The 17,284-nt window shown below is 44.7% G+C and overlaps 1 protein-coding gene across 1 annotated transcript in view; it reads right to left on the reverse strand.

Moving 5' to 3' along the window:
- PSME4 (proteasome activator subunit 4) overlaps positions 1 to 17,284 on the reverse strand; it is a 47,801-nt gene that overhangs the window by 29,283 nt on the left and 1,234 nt on the right. The window contains exons 2-11 of the mRNA XM_032682469.1: positions 12,371 to 12,511; positions 11,817 to 11,933; positions 7,465 to 7,509; positions 6,832 to 6,981; positions 6,162 to 6,225; positions 3,984 to 4,058; positions 3,385 to 3,507; positions 2,873 to 2,965; positions 1,639 to 1,904; positions 96 to 282 (exon numbers count right to left, since the gene is read on the reverse strand). Coding sequence (XP_032538360.1) covers positions 96 to 282; positions 1,639 to 1,904; positions 2,873 to 2,965; positions 3,385 to 3,507; positions 3,984 to 4,058; positions 6,162 to 6,225; positions 6,832 to 6,981; positions 7,465 to 7,509; positions 11,817 to 11,933; positions 12,371 to 12,511 — 1,261 coding nt within the window. The remainder of the gene's footprint in view (positions 1 to 95; positions 283 to 1,638; positions 1,905 to 2,872; positions 2,966 to 3,384; positions 3,508 to 3,983; positions 4,059 to 6,161; positions 6,226 to 6,831; positions 6,982 to 7,464; positions 7,510 to 11,816; positions 11,934 to 12,370; positions 12,512 to 17,284) is intronic.

Here is a 17,284-nt window from a genome sequence, read left to right on the forward strand (position 1 = left end):
TCTATAAAATACAAGAAAATATTGGCTGGTTGGCTCACAATCTTCTAAAAAAAAAAAAAAAAAAAAGAGAAAAAAGGAGATATTTCCCCACTCACCATACACTTGCTGAAGTCATTGGGATCCACCCCAGGCAGGGCTCTCATGAGCAGAGGTAGCATGTGTGTGGGACCCTCAGGGAACCAGCTCCCCCCAGACACCAGGCTGCGAGCCACCCCAATGACACAGCTCAGGGTGGCCGTGAGCTGGTGGGGCTCTGTCAGGGTCTCCAGGGCAGGGTATGTTCTGTAAAAAAATTGAGGACAGTCAGGTTAGGAAGGATAATGTCACAAAGCAAATAAAAGTTTCCTGCAGAAAGGGGAAAAAAAAAAAAAAAAAAGAAAAGAAAAATCCTGAGTGAAAAGTTCAAGCTGATCAAGGGTTCTGAAATGGTTTTCTCATCGTTTTCCGATGGACTCAACACTGATCTGTTACCAGGTTCCTTCCATTTCATCAGTGCTATCCACCAGCAACCCAGGGTTAAATAATCAGTGCATGGGCTCCTACATTCAAAGCTACAATGATTTCCCTGCTGGAACCTGAAGTGCACAGCCTGCACCAGCCTCAAGTGTAGGGTTCTTGTGGCAAGCACGGAAACGTGCCCTGGCTGCCTCTGAATAGAGACGGGATCTATGACTTCATGTTACATTGAAGTCCAGACCTTTCTACCAAAACCTGGGAGGTTACTGCGATTTATAAACATTTTCTTTTTACACTCAGTACTTTTTAAGCAAACTGCAGCGCTTCCTGCTGTCACCACCAACCCACAGTTCAGACAAGAGTCACAGTGCTACCCCTGCCCTACGTCATCCCAAGCGCAGCTCGGCCGAGTGAACGTGGAACTGCAGCCAAGGCAAACATTCCAGGGATAGTTTGAGCTGCAGAGCAGACGTGGAGTCTGCTCTCAAAACAGGAGAGAGCAGCCATACCCAGCACTGCTGCCCTTCTTGGAACTGCTGTGCTCGAAATGGTTCACGGAAGAGCAGATTTAGCAAGTTTTTACAAACAGTTGAGTCGGTGAGGTGTGGAACACAGGAAGCGCTCTTCAGTCAGACTCATTTCTCCAGTGGTTTTAAAATACATGGCTGTTAAAAGCACAAAAGACTGCACAGGGAACGTGGATAGGAACCAGGAGGAAAGCTTTTCACTGGAGCAGGAAGGAGCTACATTTCTCTTTGGAAATTTCAGGCACCAAGGCATTAGCAATAATGCAAGCTAAGTATTTCATGGGAGCACATATCTGCTGATTAGCTTATGAAGTCAGAGCCATGACAGCGATTTTGAACAACCTGTAACTGTAACATACCCTGAATGAAATAACAATATAAAATATATGTTCATTGCTGCACAACTCTCACGTGTATCTGGCCCAACTGAAAGCCAGAGAGAACGCACCAGGCAGCTTATAAATAAAGGGTTGCTTTTTCAACTGATCCACCCACTACCTGACACAAAATGCTAGCAGACATGCACAGTACCCAAGGACTGACTACCCTAAAGCACAGGAGCTGTCAACAGCTCTAGTCCTCCAGAACCAGTCCATTTGCCCCAGAACAAATCAAATTAATTAAAATAAAAATGGAAGTCCTCCCCTGCTCTTACCTCTCAAGCACAGGTGGAATTACCAACTCGGGGCGCATCAGGGCCAGGTTCTGCAGGGCCTGGGCAGCCTCCAGGCTCCCAGTTTTACTGAACATGGCCAGGAGAACGGGCTGGATGATGCACTGCACGAAGTCTGTCACGTCCTGGTCCGTGAGCTTGTGGTTCTCAGGCACAGGGGTCAGCCAGGTCACCTTCTTGTAGCGCTCGCGGTGCAGCCTCCTCACCACACTGCTGGGCAGCCTCTGCAGCAGCTTCATCAGCTTGTTCTGGGAACGCACAAGAAATGCTGGGCAGTGGCACCGAGCCCCTCAGTGTACAAGGGACAATTAATAACCCGACATCCTGCAATCACACAACCCCAATACAGGAAAACTCGCAACAGCTCTGAAATACAACGTTCACCGTTTGTCATTAAACTTCACTTCCCAAAATGTCAGTGATTATGCTGCCAGCACTGTGCCCTAGGACTTAAGAAAATCTGGGAAAACACAAAGAAAGGACATACTCAAGAATCAAGACTATTTATCAGTAATTAGGGCACCTTTGAGAGCATTCTCTGCACATTCACGTGTAAGCAAATACGAGTCAGCTCCTCTGGCACTGCTGTGACCAGCCTTGCTGTATTTTCTTCTCTACTTTCTACCAGCTATCACAGGGAGGTTCTTACATTCTCTAGCAGAGAATTCCACTAGTTACACCATCAAAAAGTTATGCTTCAAAGCAGAGATGCATTAAAAATCCTTTTGCTTTGTTTAACGGAATCACAGAATGGTTTGGTTGGAAGGGACCTTAAAGCCCATCCAGTTCCAACCCCCCGCCATGGGCAGGGACACCTCCCACTAGACCAGGTTGCTCCAAGCCCCATCTTAGGTTTTGGGAACTTGGAGACAGTAGGTCAGTAACACAAAAGCTCCACCACACAAGTAATATTGATGCTGTGCATCACCCTCCTGCTGACTTCTTTACCTGGCTATACACGAGTTAGGTGTGCTGTTTTGGACTTCCAAACTGCACCTGGTTTAGATTTTTGAAGAATACTCCCACTAGCCATGGTGCTGACATGAAAATAAGAGCACGGTCTGAATGACAGAGTGGTCACAGAGACCTGAATTTTCAAGATCCAAGCAGCACACAGCAGCAGAACCTGGTTGTTGGAGCACATGAGGCACTGACCAAGAGGGGTGACAGGCTGAAATGACAGCCAAAGCCATCGTGGCAGCACACAGACACTCACCAGCCAGCGCCCGTTGTTGGAGGGGTGGTAGAAAGAGGCAATGCTGTTGAACAGGCCAGACAAGTGCTTCTGCACCAGCTTACTTGGGCCACCCTGTGAGGAATAAACCACAGAACAAGTTCAAATGAACAGCTAACAGCACACAAAGCACAAGTGGAGCACTCTCCCCTCAAAGCATCAAATCCCATCCCACCCTCAGCTCAGCACTAATATCAAGTTCTCTCCACCCCATCTGCTGAGGTTCACCCTAAAAGAGGATTCAGGGGTTCAGCAGGTCCCCAGTGTGTCCCCACGGTGGCATTTGCAGCTGCTTGTTCCTTTCCAGCTGTGGAATAAACACTTCCACCTCCATTCCACACTGACAGTGGAACAATGTACTTGAAAACCAAACTTGGGGAAAAAAGCCTAAACCCACTCTTTTGCAGCACGCTCAACGTCACAAACATTCATCTTAAAAACATACTTAAAGCTTTGCACAGGTTTGTGGTTCCCTTTACGAAGAAGTTACTCACCATCATGGCTGTGATCCACATGACTGCATGTCCTACATCGTAAGCATTTGTCAAGAACCTTGGAACAACAACCTGATTGCTCCCCACTGGAAGATTTAAACTCCTCAAAATCCTAGTAAAAATCTGAGAAGATGAAAAACAAACATTGGCATAAATTACTTTATGCCATAAAATCGGCATAAAATTAATTTTCTAACCAAAAGGTGTTTGGTTTTTTAAAGCCATGTAAGTACCACGAACATGTTTTTTAAAAAAAAAATAAATAAATCTACAAGCAGAAAGATTCCAAAGGTCATACATATTACTTAATCACAAGAATATGACTAAGGGCCTTCCCACAAGAACACAGGGTTAATTATACAATCAGACAGCATTTGTACAGTCAGGTTTGTGGTTGGTTTGGTTGAGCCAGGTGATGACAGTAACACCTTCCAACGTGCCTCCTCCAAAAGGATGGCTCAATGGATGCACCTAATCTGAAAAACTGGGCCAGTGCAGTGTAAAACCCACACAAGGAGCCTGAATTATTCCTGGCATGAGAACACTGAAGACTGGTCTCTAAGCAAGTAAAAGTCACCTCCTGAGATGAGAGCTCTCACCTTTGGCACATACGGATCCCAGTCTATGTACCCGATGTTGTCCGTGGCCAAGCGAGCAAAGAGATTCACCAGATGCTGAAAACGACCAGAAAAACAGGGAATGTTCATTGGAATACATGGATAATAATATATCTACTTCACACAGGCAAGATATAAGCTACCCATGGCACAAAAGCACTTGTAAAGGGAGATTTCACTCCATCAGAACTATTACTGCCCTAAAATAGCTCCTATGTACAGACACAGCAGAAAATCCCCCCAAGGCCTCTGTTCAGCTTTCCCCAATATTGAGCTATTTAGGACTATTTAAGCTCTGCAGGATCCATCCTAATCAACGTGTGCTGGCTGTCACATTTGTGTGCTCTGGTTTAAACACATCTGTGGCTTGCAAAGGTCACAGGCATCAGCTGTCAGCTTCTGTCCAGGAAGAATTAGACACTCCATCACCAGGAGACAGCCCCGTGAATCCAAGGGAACTGAGAGATGTCCTCAGGGAAGAGAATTGTCATGGCTAAATCAGAAAGGAGATGAAGTCTCACTCTTCTGGCTGTGGAAGAGCACATCAACCAGCAAGTCTCCTTGTAGGAGCTTGTCCAAGCCAGGACATACCAAACAGGTTCCTGGTGCCTCTTTCAGTATCTTGAAGCCAAAAGGAAGGGCCTGAAAGAATCCTGCCTAATTCAGAGACACAGGCACAGAGGAACAGGCACCTCTCTGTCTGAAGGACACAGTAAGTTTTGGAAAACCCCACAAGCCACACCTGACCTAGCCTGAAGACAAGGGTTACATTTTCTTAAATGACCCACCTCCTTCGCTTGGTATGAGGAAACACCCACTGAAAAATTCCCTGCTGTGCACACAGACAACTGATTCCACAGCTCCCCTTCAAACAGTCAGTGTAATTCCTGCCATGGCAAGCTGAGGAAGAGCTTGCAGCACACAGAGGCTTAAATGGGATTGCAGAGTCAGAACTCATGTGTCTAATTATCTGCATCCAAGCCTGATGATGTGAACAAGCCTGACTTTAGGAAGTGGGTAAGACAGCAAAGGAAACAAGAAGTGAAAGCCTGAGGGGGAAAAAAGCGAGCAAACTGTCAGCATCCAGAGATAACTTCTGAAAGAAGGCCAAGGATTATTTTTTAAACTGTTTGACAGAAACAAACCAAATCACGATATTCAAGTGCGGGCTGTCATTGTTCTGTCAGAAATAGAATTAGGATTTCTGGGGGGTGTGGCCATGAGGAAGATGCAAAAGTTTATACAGACAACCTCAAACAGAGCTTTGGCATCTCCCATGTTCAAATGTGGACAACTGCCAAGTGCTGGGACCTGGACTGGCTCCCTGGGTTTGTGACGAAACACAACTGAAGCCAAAACCACCTACGGAAGTGGGACAAAGGCAGCGTTCAGGGGTGGCCTGGGAATCAGCTTTCTCCACAGACACTGAGGAGTTCTCCTGGTGGACATGGGCAGGAGATTAGTAAAAGCAGCCAGATGGTCAATGAGCTTATGTTCAATACTGAGTATGGGGAAAAAAACCTGGTGATAGGCCAAGTTTCAGTGCAGCAAATCCCAGGCACGGCTCACACCAACAGCACCTGAGCTGCTGCTGGGGGGCTCAACAGTGAGCCTTTCATGTCTCAAGTTTGCATCTAATCACATGAGACACACAGCAAGGGCACACAGGTACATGGTAGACTGTTCTCCCTGGAAGACAGAGACCCAGGGAATTTTTGGCCAAGGGGAGTACAGGTTCTTTACTGTATCCCAAATAAAGATGACAGCAACTCATTGTAGCGAGGGTAAAACATCACCACTCAAAATGAGGGACCAATGATGTGTTAAGATAAAGACAGGACAGAATTATAATTCACAGAAACCACAACAGCACTTTGAACAATTCCAAGTATCAGCAGGCAGCATTCCCAAGGCTGGAAAGAAAAGCTAGTCTGAGCTAGCCATTAAATAATGTTCATCAAGCACAACTGCAGTCTCATTTATTCAGACAGTAATTGCTTGCTACCAACAATGAAATTATTGTCTCTGCTTTCTTGTACTAGTTAAGGTAGAAGAGAAAAAATCCATTATATGACTGTTTGGCTTCAATTCCTTGCAAGCACATTGTAGGAATATTTAAATGAGGGTTTCTTCTAGTGTAGGTGAAAAGCAAATACTTACCCCTTCCCACTGGGGAAGATTTTGAACCGACACCCAAAGGCCTATAAATTCATCAAACCAAAGCCTGAAAGAGAACAGAATCAAAATAACTTCAACACTGAGAAAGCAGCTCCCTCACTGAAAACGTATCCCTCACTTTGCCAGGTTGCAGGAACTCACCTCTCCCTCAACCCATCCAGCAGGAACAGGGATCAACATGGAATGCTTGTATCACTTTGCCTCCCACAGCATCCCTCCACCCCAAGTCTGATCCTGAGTTTCAGTCCTTGCCTTTTTTTTTTTTAACTTCTCCTCCTCTTAGTCTGTTTTGATTGCCCCTTCACACAAGTGCTTCACCAGTGGTTTCCTCACCCACCTCGGCTTCACTATTCCATCACATATCAACATCCCAACCCAGGTGAGAACAACCCACACCTCATTCCCCTCTGCCTTACACCCTGAAACTTGTCCCTGTTGACCAACAGTCACAAGTGGCATCATCTCCTAGTCTGAGTTCCCCTGAGGCCAAGGAGCAAACCCTCCACGCTCACATTCCCCTTTCCAAACCGCATTCCCTCCCCTCCTGGCGCCACAGTGATCCCTCCCTCCATGCCCCACACAGCCCCTTCTGCTGGCTCAGAGTGAAAAAAAAAGAGAATTCCTTGTGTTTGCAACATCCCAGGACACCCACCTGAAGCCCTTGTGGTGCAGCTCGGGGGGAAGGGTGGTGGGCAGGAAGAGCTCGAAGTAGGTGATTGCCTTCTGCATGGTCACATCAAAGGGACACATCAAAGGCCTCCACTCATCCAGCATCTCCCCAGTGGCATCTTCTGGGAAATACCTGGAAACCACACACACACACAAGCTTGGCTTTGAAGTTCAGGTCTTGTTTTAGACATAATGAAAACCAGCTATTAATTCATCATAAATGTCAGTTTTACAGGAAAACCACGTGCCCAGAGGTTATTGCAGGCAGCCCTCAGCTCCACAGAGACTTCACAGAACAGAGGTAAACCAAGCATCATTTTGGGAACACAAATTGAAGGGTTCTTGTCTTGTTGGACCAGAAAAGAACCTGTGCAATGCAAAACCACCCCACTGTGAAGGCTGGATAAAAATCCAGCAACTACCATTCACAAGGATCATTTATAGAAACATTACAAGAATGCTGGTTATTTAATTGTTGTTAAACTAAATACCTATGCAGTGCAGTATTTTAAATGCATAGCAGATACAGCTGTTCATATAACAATTATTGCAGCCAAGGCTGTTAAAAAGCTAAAAAAAAAAAAAAATAGATATAAACCATGAAACAAACACTTACGGTCTGCAGCTCTTCACAAGTGTTTTCAGGACACTTTCTACAGAACTGAAACAAGAAAGGAAACATTAGGAATAACAAATTACCAGATTTCAGTGGCAGCATAAAACAAACAACCCTTTGCTGACCTTTCCCTTGAGAGCTTAAGATAATGTTGATGCAATTAACTGTCTTCTGTGAACATGCAGCAGCTAATTCCCTTCTACACAGACCTAATCATAGCAGTCAAAACTGCTCTGCTCAGCTCCTGGCTCTGCTTTTCATGTACTACTCTGGTATTTCCTGCTTTGAAGTGAAGAATTATTATCATTTCTTGTAAGTAACCTCTTGTAAGTGAACAATCAGCAGAACAAAGGAACTTCTCGGGCAAGTTGAAAATGCAAACAGAAAAAACGTGTTTGTGGACTTCATGAATCAGATAAATAAAGACAGCAGACTTCAGGAAGTTGTTATTTTTTTGGCTCCAAACATCGTATCTGACCTTTGCAATGGGGTTTTGGTTTTTGCCCAGGGGTTCTAAGAAAGAGAAGTGAACTGTCTGCAAATCAAGGGGTTATTTCATTCGGGTCCCTCACAAAGTAACAGCTGGTTTTAGAAGTGTTTTCATCCACAGCGAGAACATGATTTGAGAGATCATTTCAACACAGGATGCCATCAAAGCACTTAAGGACTAAATCTCAAAATAATAAAGAATAAAAGGGGGGGGAACAAAGAGACCAACCAGTGGAACCATAAAGGTAATAAATGGTCACATTCTTCAGATCTTCCATTTGTCACACAACCACCTCAAGAGTAAATTGCACTTTTATCCAAAAACATTCCCTGAATGAAAAAAATAGAAGTTCTGGCAGAACTTTCTACATCTTTTAGATTTGCTTTCTGTACCCTAAACAGAAATACTGCAACCTTTAGTCCATCATCCAAAACATACAGAAATGCCATTTTGCTCAGAAAAAGATTATGCCAATGCATCATCTTTATGACCAAAGATCAATTAATTTGGAGACACACAAACACTGAGCATGCACACGCTGTCTCTCCAGTCCTACACAAAATAAACTGATCCCATCCAAGCCAGGAGGAATAAAATATGGATAAACCACTATTTCAGTGCAATCCAGCAAAAGCCCACCCAGCCCTCACAGCACTACTTCAGTTCAAACAGAGCTCTAGGAAATGCAAAATTAGGGATATTTTAGGCAACACTGACAAAGTCAAGTCAGGACCCCTCCCAGAAAAGAAAATTTTGAGCTGACTGATAACTCTAACATTTGGAGAGGAATGACCAACTGTTCACTAAACAAAAATCAGATCAAACTCTGCAGGAGGCTCAGGAAAATTCTGGGTTCAAGCAAATATTGTCCTTGAACGAGTCAGAAAACAGGTAACAGTTGTTCCAAGAGTAGATAAATAAAGCACGAAGCAGCAGCATTCCTTAAGAGCATTAAAAATGAACATGATAAATGTTTGTGTGACAAAACAAACAAGCTCTGCCCCTACTGTCACACTCCACTCGAGTGTCACTGAGGAAAACCTGAAGGAGGGGAATTTGATTAATTCCAGAGGCCAGAGATCAAGTTTTCAGCCAGATCTCAGCACCTGCCAGTATGAAAGAGCAAAGGAGAAAGGAGGGGAACATCCCAATCTGGCTTCTGATCCCAAATTTAGGAAGCTAGGAAATAAAAAACAAGAGCAAGACGATTTTGTACCCAAGGAACCTCCACCCAAGAGACAGTCCAGGTACAGCCCAGCTAGAGGAGACATCCTGGAATATTCCCATTTGGGGATTGCTAGGGAGGAAAGGACAGGACAACACAGCTGGGGAGATGTATTACAAAACACCCAACACCATTTTAAGCCCTGTCATTAGTTATCTTTTTGGCACTGCATGTTTATTTTCTTCTTTTGGAAAGGACATGGTGATGTCAATTTGCAAATATGGGTGGGTTTTTTTCCCTGCACTTTCAAAGAGAAACACGTTTCAGTTAAAATGATTAACATAAAACTGACAGTGTTGACTCATAAAAAAAGCAGTAGGAGCACGAATTTCAGTTTTTCAGGAGAGGTTTGGGCCGTAAGGGAAATTCTAGTCCTGAAGTGGACACTCATCACAGAGCTTAAATTAAGACAATTAAAAGAGCAACCAGTTATAGTTTCACAAATTATTTGAGAGAATTCCTACCTACCATCACTGGATCAGTACAACTGAACCTTTCTTTCTCAAATACCCCAAACAAAGCAAAACCCCCTGCAATTCCACTGCCACTTACACCAGTTCTCTGCATTCCTTACACACCAAAAATTCCTGACGGTTTCCCTGCAAGAATTCCTGGTAAACTCTTGACACAGAAGCTCTTCACAGCCCCAAGGCTGTGGCTGGGTGGATTTTCCAGCAGTCATGACCTCACTGCTAAAGCACTTTCCATGATTTCACTGGTTTAACAGGAAGGTACATTCACTCCAGAACCTGTTCCTGCACCAGCACTGATTTCATCCCTAACCAGACACAACAATTACTCCAGACTAAAATCCACCTCTCCTTTGACCCCTGAAACACATTTGCTGGTTAAATTAGTTAAATTAGAGCCCCTGATCAGCCACTTCACACACGTTCTCTGGCTCCCCAATTAGAAGATTTCACATCCAGTGCGACATTCTCATCACCAGTGGTGTCATGTTAAATACTGGCTTTCCAAAACAACCATTTTATGCAGAGAATTCCCCCTCTGTGTGTGCCAAGTGTTACAGTCCAACAGAACATGCAGAAGATACATCAGCCAGAGCTGAACAACAAAAAGTCTTTCTTACCACCTATGCAAAACATTAAGCACAAACGTTTTAGGTGAGGACCAGCCTGGTCGATATGAACTGAATGAGGGGAAAAAAAAAAAATAAAATAGAATTAAAACGAGAGTTAATTTAACAGCTATAAATCAAATCAGCTTTTTTAAAGTATCCCTTGATTTGCACCAAGAAAAAACCCTCAAAAAAGAAGGAGCACTGTATGAGAAGGAATCGCACTGCATGGAGTGGGATAAAATCAAGCTAATCGAAGCTGGATGCTGCACACAGACCATCCCAACCTCTCCTTTTCCCTCCTGGAAAAGCTCCCTCCCCACCACCAAGTTTGTCTCACACAGTAAATGAGAAGTGACCCCCAGAGCAAGGTGTGCAGGTGCAAAGATAGAAGCTGAAATAAAAATAGAGCAAGGAAGGCTCTGCCCTTTCGCATCCTCACCTACAGCCACCAAAATAATGCAACTGAGCAAAGTGATGTTTCCAGCTACACAGACACCAGAGAAATCCAGCCTGAAATGCTCCACAACAAGTGACAAGGCTCCATATATTTTCTATTAGTGTCCCTTATCAGCAAGAGGATCTCCCCCTCAGGAATGACCGCTTCAGGATTACTCAGAAAATTACTTTTTAAAAGCAAATCAAACATTTTCTTCACCTGCATTTCTTCACACGAAGGTTCAACTCAACCAAACATAATGCATTACCCACGTGCTACCTTTTATAATCTGTGGTTTACAGAGCAGGACTTTCCTAATTAGAATCATCAGGAAAACTGTAAATCCTGGAAATCTGACAGATGGGCAAGGATTGACAGGCAAAGAAAGAAAAGAAAACAAGTCCTCGTTTTTCAAATCACCAGAACGTGTCTAAAATTCTTAACTGGGGGGGGGAGGAAATTATTTCTCCCTCTCATGGCATCTCTGAGTATATCCATGTATTTCCTACAGAAGGTACTTCACTTTGCTTCCTGTGGATTCCAGATCCTGGGAGGAGTGATTACAGCACAGATATTTAAGGGCAGCACCATCTCTATTTTTTCCCAATCCCTTATTGTGTTATAGAGCAGCAGAGGTTTAACTTAATACCTGTGCTGGTTTTGACTGGGATAAAGTTAATTCTCTTCATCTTCACATTCTTCCCTGTCTTTAGCTCAACCCCTGAGTTTTCCCACTTTTCCCCCCATCCCATGAGTGAGTGGCTACGCAGAGCTTAGTTGCCAGCTGGGGTTAAACCATGACAATACTGTTAAATATTCCACTTTAAATTTGTTAAAACCTGGGTTACCATCCCAGAATAAGTTGACCAGGACCCCTGTTCCAGCACATTTAGAAATTCATCTCACTCATAAACAAACATGATGCCAAACCCAAGCCCCTGGCAGGAGGAGCTCCGTGACTTAGTGCAGCCCTGCATGCAATTATTTGAAATATGCTCATGAAAACACAACCAGAGTATTTCCCACGTATCAAATTCCAGGGATTAGGAGCAAATTACAAAATGCTTTAAAGCCTTATAGGCACTCACGGCCCAGCAAAGGTTTCGAAAGGCGAACTTACTTGGGAAACCAATTTAATCCCAGATGTTCTGTCTTGGAGTACAATATCCTCTCCAACATTTCATAAAGCGGTCTCCATGGCAACTCCAAATCATCCCTGGAAAGCAGTTCCTTTTTCCTGGTAGGAAACAGAACACCGAGCACTTCAGGATGAAACGTTTACACGGAACACCCCAGCCCCTGCTCCCGGCTTGGCACCTGCTGCAGGAAGGCCAGGCAGGAACAAGCTGGCCACTGGCAGCATTCCCAAGGTTTTCCTGACTAAGTGAAGTAAACGTTATGGAGCTGTTAGCCAGCCCTCACCTCCCCTCCTGGCTGAGATTAAACCTTAAGACTTGGCTCTCTGAGATGTTTGCTTTTCCTTATAGGGGGAAAAATTCCATTCTTACATTTCCACAGCACTCCCAAAGCACAGTGGGAACTCCTGAACCCACAGCAGCTGCCCAGGGGAGGGGAGTGAGGTGACCTGGGCCAGCACCCACGGTTACACACGGATAGAACAACACTGAGCAAGGGCTCAGGAAGCGTCCCCAGCAGGCAGAAAGGTGTCCTTACTTCAGCAGGTTGATGAGCAGCCGTGCAAAGCCCTGCATCATGCTGATCTCCAGCCTGGGAATGGTCACCAACTCGTAGAGCAGCTTGATGAACAGCACGTGATCCTCCCTGCTGAACTTCCTCCCGTACAGGCGGATGTACCTGCCAACCAAACACAGCGTGAGTCAGCCAGATTGGGGACATTCCCATGTCACCCAGCTCCCCAGCCAGAGCTCATCTGGCTGGCTGCTTCAGGAAATGAAACTAAAACCTGGCTCACTGAGCCCGACAAAGAAGAACCTGAAGACACACAGCAAGGGAAGATGGGCAGCTGCAGCTACAGGAAGAGAACGACCAAATAAAGTTTACAGGCCCCTAAGATCCTACAAGTACTGCAACTTCAGGGACAGGACACAGTCCAGGAGCTAAAATACAACCCAGAAAGTATCAAGTCAAGCCCAAATCCAATAGCTTCCAGTAACAACTGATTTAGACACCGAGTTTTCCTGGTGGTGTGTCCCCACTGCTTCCCTTGTTTTTCCTGATCCTTCAGGAAAAGCTCTGGAAGATGTGTTTGCTCTTTTCAAGTTGAGATTGAAAAGAGACCCATATTTTAAGTCTTAAAAGATATTCTGCGCCAGCAAAACCTATCTAAGGCTCCAGGGCAGCATTTAACATGTGGCACAACTATAAATTACTACCCACTGGGAGACAACTTTTCAATTTTATTACTGCTCCAACTACTCCCAAAGATTCGTAAGAAATCTGCTTTCCACTTCCCTTTTCCCAGTGATTTCAAGAGGGGAATTTTTAAACGTTTACATCTGATGGGCAGCATTTCCACCAATGTTCACTTCAACACGTTGTGCTTATTTCAAACAAACCAAACACAAGATAACCCACTTTCCCACTCCAGGAACCTAAATTATGTGGATTGGTCAGAGACATCCCTACCTACAGAATTACACCACCAACAGCTGAACACCTACACCTTCCACAAGCCTAAAATGGACACGCAAAAAGAATCCTCAGGGAAAGAAAAATGGGTGAGACACATATATATACATATATAAAAAAAAAAAAAGAAACTGGAGAGGCCTGGAGAGTAAGTTTTAACTACAAAGAAAATACAGAGATCCAATTTATCTGTCAGCTGCTATTTATAACCGAAAATAAAGTGTTTGGCTGGTCCTCCTCCTTGACATTTGCTAACAACAGTTCTGTTACACAAAATGCTGTTTAATTAAGAAACAGAAGAAGGAGTAAAGTGCACAGAAACGTGCTGAACACAGAGATGTCACTGGGCCCAGGCAGCAGGACCAGATGCCAAATTCCTCCTGTATTTTACTTTATGTAGGAGGGAGGCAGAGTTTAAAAGGGTCAATTATTTGTCTTAATCCAGCTGAGCATTAAGGCAACGACAGAAAATAAATACTTCTAGAAAGGGGTGCTTAGCCTTTTCCTCCGAGAATAAATGGGTGAATTCTAACAGAGGGGGACTGGAATATTTTCAGAATATCCCCTCACAAGGGATGAAATAGCCCCATTACTAAATAAAAGAATTTAGGCATGTTCATCATATATTTATAAATATATGCTGGCTTTTCAGGATTTAAAAAAATAGTTAATCGGGTTATGGGGGGGGGGGAAATGATTCTGGAACTAAACTGTTGCAAAATAAAATTAAGATTTGTTACATGAAAGCAGATAATACTACACTGAGACCTGAACTCTGAATTCCACTGCCCTTTTGGTTCCTTTGAGGTTTTATGAGCTCTCAGCCTCCACCTGCCCTGCAAAAGGGGTAAATTAATTGTCCCTCATCATGCTGGTCCCACGGGTTCTGATTTGGAGAGAGAAAAAAAAAAAACCAACCAACCAAAAGCCACTCACACAACCTAAAAAAACATGGTTAGGAAGTGAAAACACTGGTTTCAGCTCCATGCCTTCTGTACAGAGTGCAGGGTCTCTGCAGATTACCAAAAAGCCAACTCCCTAATCCAGGAGTGCTGGGTATCCAGCCTCTCACTCCACAAGTACAATAGGTCTATTTTTAGGCAGTGTGCTGTGGGATCAAGTGACCACCCTGAAGTGCCCTAGAAAGTTGGCTGCTCTGCCACAGTTAAAAATTCCCCTCCCTTAAGCTGGACAGAGCACTCCCCCAAATTCCTGGCTGTCCCATTGGCATTTTCCAACACACGGGACAGGACCACGACCGGCTTAAAGCTCAAATTTTGACAGATAACATGGAAAATAATGAATCACGCTCAGCAGGACTATTTAAATCACATGCACACAGCACACACATCCCTTATGCATCCAGAGGAAAGCTTTTTTTTTTTTTTGACAAAGATGAAAAAAAAAAAAAGACATGTAAAACAAGAGTTTAAGGCAACAGTGGTTAAAACACTCAGGGGTCCCACTGAGAGGTTTCCATCCTCACTGTAACTTTGTGTCCTGTCAATCTCTTTCCAAACAGCTGAGCTGCATTTTTTTTCCCCCACACCTTACAACAAGACAGTTAAATGTCATTTTGCAGTAAGCCTGTGCCTGACAAGCACAAAAAATAACATTGTCAGGGACAGAAAGGTGTGTCCCTCAGCTTCTAACACCCCTGTCCACTGGAGCAGGAGGCACAGAAAGGCATTTGTGTGTTTTATCCTGGCTGCAGAGTCAACTCCACACACAGTAAGGACGAAGTGTTTATATTCTATTAATATGCTCGTTTACTGCCTACGTTCCAAAAATAAATTTAAAAAAAAAAAATCAAACCATCTGTAAAACACGAAAGAGGGAAAAATTGAAAGAGTGTGTACTTCTGACCTAGAGACCATGAGGGACTGTGGTGCAAGGCCAGTGAAGCAAATTATTTTGCTGCCACCTGCTCTTCCCACACACGCTGGGGCAAATTACACAGCTGAGATTCCCTGCTCTGCTTTCACAAGCAGGGTAGCATTTTACAAGGGGTAGCTTTTACCAGCCAGACCTGGAGGACTCCTGGGGTAATGACTGCAGATCTGAGTGCCAGTCTTCAAGGCAAGGAGTTTTATTTGCTTCAGAAGCCTCACCGAGTCACAAGTCACTCACTGCCCTCAGAGGAAAGTTCTCTCACCACCCTCCACACACATCCCCATCAAAGGACCGGTTCTCACGACTGAAAATTACCCATAAGAGAATTATGCCAATCAGCTTACAGACATTCCACCTGATAAACTCCAATTCTGCCTCATTTCCCCCCCCCTCTCCCTGCTCAGCTCGTGACATCAGCCCAAAACAGCTGCTCTCAAGATAAACATGTGCAAGTCACGCTTCCAGCTGGGCGGGGGGGGGTACGTAAGAAACTCTCCCTGGCACCGTGAAATACTACTCGAATTATTAATTCAAAGAAAGAGCCGGGTTTCACTTTCATTCTTTGCTGCGGCACAAAGAGCTGTGTGTAGGGCTGGGAGCCCTCGAGGGGGGTGTAACTGTTGCAGGTGTATCATCTGCACGCCCTCGTTTTCTTGGCCGGGCTGTGTGTTTGTACACACATCACCCCGTTTTTATTAACATTTGTATCTGTCTGTCTAAACAAGAAACAGATCAAAGGCATAAATTACTTCACAGAAAGCCACAGCCATCATACCACTGTGAAGATTCTGAGCTTTCTTTTTTTTTTAATTCATTTATTAATTACAGCTGTCCAGAAGGGGAAAAAGGGAGCAATTTGATTTGGAGACGAATCGCCGACTATCGAGAGACAGCAAAACTTGGATTTTATTGTCATTATTCTGTAATTTAATTTGGCTGTGACATCAGGACAGCACATGGCTGGAAGTGTTTTATCCAGGCCTAAACTCTTATGGTTTTATTTCACAGATTTCCAGAAGGTTTGGGTTGCAAGGGACTTTAAAGCTCATCCTTGGACACTTCCAGGCACGGAGCAGCCACAGCTTCTCTGGGCAACCTGTGCCAGGGCCTCCCCACCCTAAGAGGTGAATTTTTTCCTAATATCTGATCTAACCCTACACTCTGTCAGTCTGAAGCCATTCCCCTTTGTCCTCTCACTCCAGGCCCTCGCAAAAAGCCTCTTTCCACCTTTCTTGCAGGCACCCTTTGGGTACTGGAAGGCCAAATTAAGTCATCCCTGGGCCTTCTCCAGGCTGAACAATCCCAATTTTCTCATCCTTTCATCCCACAGAGGTACTTTCTCAAGTCAAACAAGCAGCAACACACCTCTCACGTTAACTACACCGGCTCATTTTTCACTCCAAGCCCACTGTTTCCTTCCCTGCCCACACCAAACACACTCAGAAGCCTCGTTACATCTAAATGTGCCACCCAGGGATCTTGGTACTAACAGGCATCAGACAAGCTGCAAACGCACACCGTGAACTCCAAACTTCAAAGAGGAGGTGGAAAAACCCACAAATTAGAGCCTGCTGACCTTCCTGTGATTCATAAGGCAGCGCAGCAGCCGTTCTCAGCGGGCCAAATTCAGTGCCCTGGAGCCTGAAGTGGGAACAGCAATTGTGGTTTACAGAGTGAGTAACGGGGTGATTCTAACGCAGCCCGGCACACTTTGAAAGGGCTTTCTGTGCCTATTCAGCCACAGTTCAATAGTTAAAAGCCCATCTATCCTCACAGTGAAAACTCCCAAGTTCGTTTTAACTCGAGGGGCACACGTAGCTCTACCACAGGTGCAGGCAACAGGTACCTCTGACCCCAGTGGGAAGTAGCAGATGGTTGGGGGGGGGGGGGTAGGAAGGGAAACAGCGTTGAACTGGTTCCAAGCAGGTTCAAACTATCACAGAACCAAACATGTGAGTCATTTTGCAACCACCACCGTAATTCTATCCAAGGCTGCCTCTTGGGAAACAGAAAGGCACTTACATTTCAATACAGTCCTCTCTGCCAGGCTGGGCTGGCAAACGTGTACGAAATCCCTCGCTAATA

This window comes from Chiroxiphia lanceolata, chromosome 3 (genome assembly GCF_009829145.1).
Source record: "Chiroxiphia lanceolata isolate bChiLan1 chromosome 3, bChiLan1.pri, whole genome shotgun sequence".
Classification (NCBI taxonomy): Eukaryota; Metazoa; Chordata; class Aves; order Passeriformes; family Pipridae; genus Chiroxiphia; species Chiroxiphia lanceolata.